Here is a 7,539-nt window from a genome sequence, read left to right as displayed (position 1 = left end):
AAGGGGAAAAGTGGGCGGGAACGATGTTGTGAACTGCTGGGTGACTGGTGTGCTTTGGATTGTTTTTGGAGTTTGACCGCTCAAGGACCAAACAACAGGATGGAGGTTGTTGAAGTAAATTTTTAGCAGAGAGAACAAATGATTTGGAAATCTGGGTAACGAAGAGCCGAAACGTATTACGTTTGGAGAACATCAGTTGGTGTTCTCTTGAAGGTGAGCTTACAACAAGAATAAATGTTAGCACGACATTAGCTTGGACTGTTTTCTGTTGTTATTACGATCATAAATGGCAGTCTAACAAACTCTATTCTCCGTAATTATTATGAATACGCAAAGCGAGCGTCATAGTAAATTACTGTGGAGGTCCTGTTGGAACCTCAACGGGGGTTCCTGAAGTGCGTTCAGCGATGTCACCTTCTTCTTGGAAAGAGCTGATAACGTCTTCATAGACTCTAATAGTTGACACATGAAATGTTTTACTAACGCCGAATACAAAATCTTTTCACATGTAAACATAGTTTGAGGACAGACTGTATGTATTAGGATAATAGGTTGTTTGCTCTAAATAAAATTGAACTTAGACAATTTGAGGGCAAGCTAGGCAAAAGTGCAATTGTTCTGTTGCTGTCAAAAAAATTGTGTTAAATTGTAACGTCCTGGTTGTGTGATCTAAAAACGGGATTTTTGTCCAACGTGTATGTTTGAAGCAGCTGTTGTCGTTGTAGATTTTCGCAGGCTTTTGAAATGAAGTTTTACTTTACAAAAAAAGTTGTACTTTCTTAATAAAAAAGCTATAACTTACTATGATTGATAGACAGTCTAAAACGGGTTTTGTTAAAAAAAAGTTGTGCCAAATTGTCACACCCTGATTGTATGATCTAATAAATGAAAGGGGTTTTGGACCACTTGTTGGTTTGAAGCAGCTGTTTTCGTTTTTCACAGGCTTTTAATATGAAGTTTTACTTTGTAAAACATTTTTTTTCCTTATTTAATAATATAACTGTAAAACCCTTATTGTTAGAAAGCGTAAAACAGGTTTTGTTTTGTTTTTTGTTGTGTTTTTAGTCATGGAGCCTTCACCTCCTGGCAGTCTGCCCACCTCAAAACTCATCTCGTCATCCCACACCGTAATGAGTCCAGACCCTTCATCGCTTGACTCGTCTACCTCGTCAACACCAGACAGACATAAACCTCAGCTCACGATGCCCACCCCCCCAACCACTCCATCTTTTTCTCCCTCCACTGCTTTCCCTCAGACCTCACCTCCTCTTCTCTCCCGTTCTTCATCACTGTCCTCACCCACATCATCGCCTTTGCACCAACCAGTCAGAAGCTTCTCAAAGATGGGCAGATCTCAGCTTAACGCAGCATCTACAGAGAATGGAAATGTGCCACAAACGCCTACCACACCTGAAGCAGGTGAGAAGCAAATCAGACCTTGAGGCCTAAAACAGAAACCTCACTGCGTTGTTTCACTGGACTCTCCATCAGTCAGCGTGGCCACCCCCCCCCCTGACTACTTTTCCTCCTGTGGTGTCACCATGACAACCACACAGATTCACCCTGTCATGTAAAACAGCCTCTCCCATCATGCTAATGACAAAGGAAAAACCTGTCCCATTTCTATTTAACACTGCAAATTCTCCACACAGGTGTCACATGGATAGTGGTCCTCTGGAAAACAAATCTTGTACATTTGCAGCATGACTGAAAAGCAAAAGGCCATTCTCTGTCATTTCAAAATGACCATAAAACACATTTACTTTGCGTTTGTAAAATAGTAAACTCATTAAACATAGGTAGCAGCATGTGAGACTCTTAAAAACAAGGCCAGCTGTCCTTCTCAGCTGAGCAAGCTGTTATTTTAGGCCTTGTGCAGTGGGTGAAAGTGTGAGCACAGCTCCAGGAGCTTTGGATACGAGCTAATACAGGCACTGGATATCAATTGTGCCTTTTTTCCTTTTCTCTTTACTCTCTCAGAGACAGTTAAGCATCAAATTACATGTTGTTAATAGCTGTGACAGACTTAAAAGACTAGTTTTTGCCATCTTTATTAGCTTTAAACATAATTTATTTGAATCTTGACTTTTAGGAGTTGATCCGTTGCAAAAATGCCACTTGTCATTTGCTGAAAAAAATATATATAATAGGACAATCAGTTTAAAAGAGGGATGATAATATTTGATTTTCCGAATTAATCATATTCAGACTCAAAGATTTAGTTCTGCAGTATAGCTTACATTTGCCCCATTTGTGTTCATCATTTTAAAGATGTTAGTTAAAAGCTACATTTCAGTAGAATGGGTTTTAGAAAAACCAAAATCAAAACAATGGATATCCAGTATTTTAAATAAATAAAATATTGGTAAACCTTACTCATCTCAATGATGACCATAATAATAGAGACAATTAAAAAAAAATCTTAAAGGTGTAGTCTTAAAGGCCTTAATAACCACTGTTTGTTAATTTCATGTTTTTTGTTTTAGAAGAAACAGAGGAGACGAGTTTTGAGAATTTGGAAGAGAGCGCAAAGTCCGGAGATGCAAAGGCACAAGCCAAGGTCAGTAGCAGTGAGCGTTCTGCAAATGCTGTAAATCCTGGTGGCAAAGAGTTGATCAATGAGAAAAGTACATATGGATTTTGATCCTTTAAGTTAAGGACATAAATATGTTGCATGGTTTAAAATGATCTTGGTTTCCTTTTTTTTCCAGATGGGCCGTTACTTCCTTGCCCTGGCAGAGCACAGCGATGAAGAGCTGAACAACTGCACAGCAGTCACTTGGCTCATTCTGGCTGCGAAACAGGGCCGCAAAGATGCCGTCAAGCTGCTGAAGCAATGCTTAGCTTTCAGAAAAGGTAGGAGACGCTCCTTTTCCCCTCTATTGAGCATATGTGTGTCTCACCCCATTTTTGTATGGTTTTCAGGCATCACTTTGGAGAACTTTGAGGAGGTGAAGAAGTTGTGTACAGAGACACAGTTTGAGAGAGGAGTCAGGAAGGCAGCACTCCTCATGTACTGGAAGCTCAATCCTGAGAGGAAGAGGGCTGTGCCCGTTTCAGAGTTGTTAGAGAATGTTGAACACGTCCACACTGAACCAGGTACACAAGGAAGACAATTTTTGACATTTTGGTAGCTATGAACCAAGAACCAATACCCATTGATCTGCTCTGCACATACAGGCACACCTGTCTCACCTGGTCCTCTCAATAGCTCAGCTAAGAAACAAAGACGGGTCCTGGAGACGATGGTCACCAGTGAAGGTATGTGTGCTCTGAAGCTTACTTTAGGATGTATTTTCTTTGCATTTCAGATTCCAAGTACATCTGAATGAAGCTGTACTATCTTTTGAGTCTTCTTTTCTTGTTTTTGCAGGAAGTTCCCATGTTGGAATTGACGAGTTTGTGGAGATGACAAAGAAGTACGCTCAAGGAATCCCCCCATCCCCTGTCATGGCTGCCGTAGCAGACGACGACGATGATGATGATGATGTGGTCGTGAAGAACCCAGATGAACTGCCTCTGCATCAGAAGGTGAGAAACCTGTATGTTGTTAATCTATCGTTGTTTTAAATGTATGCAACAAACGAAATAAGATTTCCAATAAAACAATAATAGAAGTGATTTATTCTTTTTCTCTTTTGTTCTTAAGCTACGTTCAAGCGACCACATTCAATGAAAAGTCTACGTAAACGCGTTAAAAACTCTCGTATTTATGTGTACTAAGCAAGTTCCTACGACAGTTTTCGGGCTCGTCGGTACAAACGTGCGGCCATTGAACGCGGGTTAAAATGTAAAGGCGATCCATCTTTGACCAATCATGGACTCAGATTTGGTAATGATGTCCGGATGTTAGCACTCTTTGGATCGACTCATTTGGACCCTTACCCTTTGATTTCATTAAAGTGCCAACCGTATTGATCATGGAGGAGAAATTCATAGTTGTGATTTGTTTCCAACCGGAATCTTACGACACCAAGTTTTTCACACGTCGGAAAGAAAAAGCCTGGAGCAAGATTCATGATATTTGCATCACTTCGACATTTTGCATCAAGCCTCTTCCTGACATGTTTTTGTGTTTGCATCAGCTCCTGAAGTTTCCTCTGCACGCCCTGCTGGAGATCAAGGAGCATCTCATTGACTGGGCCTCCCGCGCTGGCATGCAGTGGCTGAGTGCCTTGATCCCCACCCACCACGTCAATGCACTGATCTTCTTCTTCATCATCTCCAACCTCACAATCGAGTTCTTCATCTTTGTCATCCCTCTGCTGGTTTTCTACCTGTCCTTCTTCTCCATGGTGATCTGCACTCTGCGCGTGTTTCAGGTTGGTGGTCTTGTCTGAAAACAGAGTACATATAATTGATCTTCGGGGTATGAGCTCATTTTGGGAGTAAAAAAAAACGATCATTCTTTTGGGCAGAACTCAAAGGCATGGGAAAATTTCCGGGCTCTCACTGACCTGCTGGCTCATTTTGAACCTGGTCTGGATCTGGAGCAGGCAGAGACTAACTTTGGATTGACTCATTTGGAGCCTTACCTGTAAGTCTATGTCCTTTTTCTCTTATTTATACCCAATTAACATATAGTTATGATTCCTATTAATTGCCTGAACAATTACAAATCAATAGATGTATGTGTGACTAGGAAAATCCTCTAATTGTTCCTGCAGCTGAAGAAAAACACCCGGTCTCCTTGTCCTTTCAGGTACTTCCTGCTGTCTGTGGTCTTTGTAGTTTTCTCCTTCCCTGTGGCTGATAAATCCTGGATTCCCTGCTCAGAGCTAGCTGCAGTTGCGCTCTTTTTCACCATCACAGCCTTCCTGAGCCTCCACGCCTCCGCCCAGCTGTTTGCTCGGAAAGCCCTCCTCACGGAGGTCTTTTCTGGAGCCTGCTCTCTTGCCCACCTCCTGCCAGACTCTCTTCGGTTCTTGAAGGTGTTTGGGGTGACATTCGTCACAGTGCCTCTTGGAGACACTGTGGCAATAAACGTGGGGATGCCATGTCTGCTGTATGGCCACCTGTTCTACCTCCTGTTCCGCATGGCACAGCTGAGAGGCTTTAAGGGCACCTACCTGTGCCTGGTCCCCTACTTGGTCTGTTTCACCTGGTGTGAGCTTTGTTTGGTGTTCCTCAAAAATGCCACAATCATAGGACTCATCCGGACTTTTGTGGGCTACTTGCTCTTCCTGTTTGCTCTTCCTGTGCTGTCACTGGGTCTGGCAGCCATGCTCATGATCCAGGTGCTGCAGTGGTTCCTTAAGCTGGAGCTGGCCAAGATGGTGGTCACACTGACCGTCTGCTTTGTTCCAGTCGTGCTCCGGCTGTGGACGCGATTCAGTCTCAACCCTGTCGTGGTGGTACGGTCTTTATCGCGGAGCAGCATTGTGAAGCTCATCCTGGTGTGGCTCAGCGCAGTGATGCTCTTCTGCTGGATGTACGTCTACAGGTCTGAGGGCATGAAGGTGTATAACTCCACGCTGACGTGGCCTGAATACAGCAACCTCTGTGGTCCACTGGCCTGGAAAGAGTCCAACATGGCTCAAACCCAGATCCTGTGTTCTCACCTGGAAGGGCACCGGGTCACCTGGACAGGACGCTTCAAGTACGTCCGTGTGACCGACATCGAAAACGGCGCACAGTCCGTCATCAACCTGCTGCCTGTAGTTGTGGGTAACTGGATGAGATGCCTCTACGGGGAGCCCTACCCTAGCTGTGATGGGGGGAGGAGTGCCTCCCCTGAGCCCCAGCCGTTCCCCGCTCCCTCTCCTCCTCCTCAAGATCCACTCTGTAAACTTAAAAAACTGGCCAAGCATGAATGCCACATCAAACGATTCGACCATTACAAATTTGAAGTCACTCTTGGAATGCCCTTAGAGAAGAAGGCCAAGGATGGCACGCTCATCGAGGACGAGGACACCACAAAGGACATCGTCCTTCGGGCGAGTAACGAGTTCAAGTCGGTGCTCTTACAGTTGAACACCGGGAGCCTGGTGGAGTTCAGCACCATACTGGAAGGGCGTCTAGGCTCCAAATGGCCCGTATTTGAAATGAAAGCCATTCACTGTTTGTCTTGCAATGACGGCAGAGTTTCCAGCCGCAGGCAATACAAAATCGAACACGACTGGAGGCGCACGGCCCAGAACGCCCTTCAGTTTGGCTTTGACTTCTTCTTTCACCCCTTCCTGACTGCCCAGCTGGAGCAACACTTGGACACAGAAATAGATACGGTGTCACAGGAGGATGGGTAGAGGAACTTGTGCCAAAAAAAAGATGTGCTTTAAAACAAACAAATCACTTTCAGATGAAAGACGGTTGCACAACACTATTCCAATTAACACAAATGTCCAATCACTGAAGGAGAGTTCCTGACATCCTGAAGCACTTTTAATACTTGTATGAGTCTGGGTTTTAAGTCAAATTATACACGATTCAACAAATCTAAAGCACTAATGAGGTCACGAGGAAAACCAAAATCACTCATTTTACTTTTTCAATTCAAAATTTCAATTCGGTTTTCTGTTTTATTCCCATTTGTTTGCATGTAAATCAACATCCTGACATAATTGACAACCAAAATCATCAGTATTAAGATTGTTTATGTTGTTTATGAAGTTTATGGTATTAAAATATATTCCACTTAGCCTCAAAACTGCTAAAAGACAAGTTTAGCTTTAAAAATCACAATTAACAAGTAATGAATGTCATATATGCTGTCAGCATTTCCTTTATATAGAATGTTTGCAGTGGTTTTGAAGTGGTCCGATTTAAGTGCCTTTAATGTTTTGGGGGTTTTTTTGGAGGGGGGGTGGGTTAATCTCTTTGGGCACATGTGATTTGAACAGTTGCTGTTCTCTATCCAGTGGGTTGTTTCCCTCTCTGCCATGCAGGGCTTTAATATACCCAGTTAGTTCAAAACTGAAGACTATGGCTTTGTTTACTCTGACCTAAAATGATGGAAGATGGTGTTTATTTTGTTAAGTACACATTTAAGAAAACCCTTCAGGCTGCTAGAAAAGCTGGTCATGTTTAGTGCAATGGACTTTTTCTTTTCTGTAGGATTTTTCATGTCTGAGTAAGAAAAGACTTAGGTCCTTCTGTTTCAAGCTGGTTGTTCATTGAGCTTCCTGGCTCTGTGTCACATTTTTGTAATGATCATTTTAATAGTGGAGGCCTGTGCTTTCCTGCTGCCATGGGAACAGCTCAGTTATTAGATTTATGCTGCAAAGATTAGGAAATAAATGTCACGTGAGGTTCAAAATCAACAAAGCGAAATAACTTGAAGTTTGTTGAATCTAAAGAAAATTCTGAAGTGTTTTACTCTATAAACTGCTGGTACTTAAATAAATGATTGTTTTTTGTGTGTTTTTAGTTTTAAAGTCTGTGCAAATAAAATAAAAAACATAATTGTTCTATTATTGTTTCATGTAGTACCACCTTTGCACAAATGATCAATAAATAATAAAAAATCTATTGTCCGATTAAGTTAGTCCCTGAAACTAGATTCAAACTAGCAACCTTGCTGCTCTTTTCTTCTGAAGTGGT

The 7,539-nt window shown here is 42.5% G+C and overlaps 1 protein-coding gene across 1 annotated transcript; it reads left to right on the top strand.

Moving 5' to 3' along the window:
• Positions 1-7,465, top strand: wfs1b (Wolfram syndrome 1b (wolframin)). The gene is made up of 10 exons (XM_004073278.5): positions 1-213; positions 1,066-1,419; positions 2,487-2,560; positions 2,712-2,856; positions 2,926-3,099; positions 3,181-3,261; positions 3,374-3,531; positions 4,086-4,322; positions 4,419-4,537; positions 4,703-7,465. Exons 2-10 carry the CDS (start codon positions 1,068-1,070, stop codon positions 6,243-6,245), a joined length of 2,883 nt encoding a protein of 960 aa, XP_004073326.1. The 5' UTR covers positions 1-213; positions 1,066-1,067; the 3' UTR covers positions 6,246-7,465.
• Positions 7,466-7,539: the final 74 nt, after the last annotated feature.

Source organism: Oryzias latipes, chromosome 10 (assembly GCF_053564925.1).
Source record: "Oryzias latipes strain Hd-rR chromosome 10, Olatipes_Hd-rR_3.1".
Taxonomy (NCBI): domain Eukaryota; kingdom Metazoa; phylum Chordata; class Actinopteri; order Beloniformes; family Adrianichthyidae; genus Oryzias; species Oryzias latipes.
The sequence above is the reverse complement of the archived record's forward strand: the minus strand, read 5'-3'. Positions and strand labels throughout refer to the sequence as shown.

Excerpts from the sequence above, each read along its gene's own strand:
- wfs1b (XM_004073278.5), top strand. The coding sequence starts at position 1,068 with ATGGAGCCTTCACCTCCTGGCAGTCTGCCCACCTCAAAACTCATCTCG. Across the intron at positions 2,857-2,925 it reads ATGCTTAGCTTTCAGAAAAG|GCATCACTTTGGAGAACTTT; the intron begins GTAGGAGACGCT and ends TATGGTTTTCAG. Across the intron at positions 4,538-4,702 it reads ACTCATTTGGAGCCTTACCT|GTACTTCCTGCTGTCTGTGG; the intron begins GTAAGTCTATGT and ends TTGTCCTTTCAG.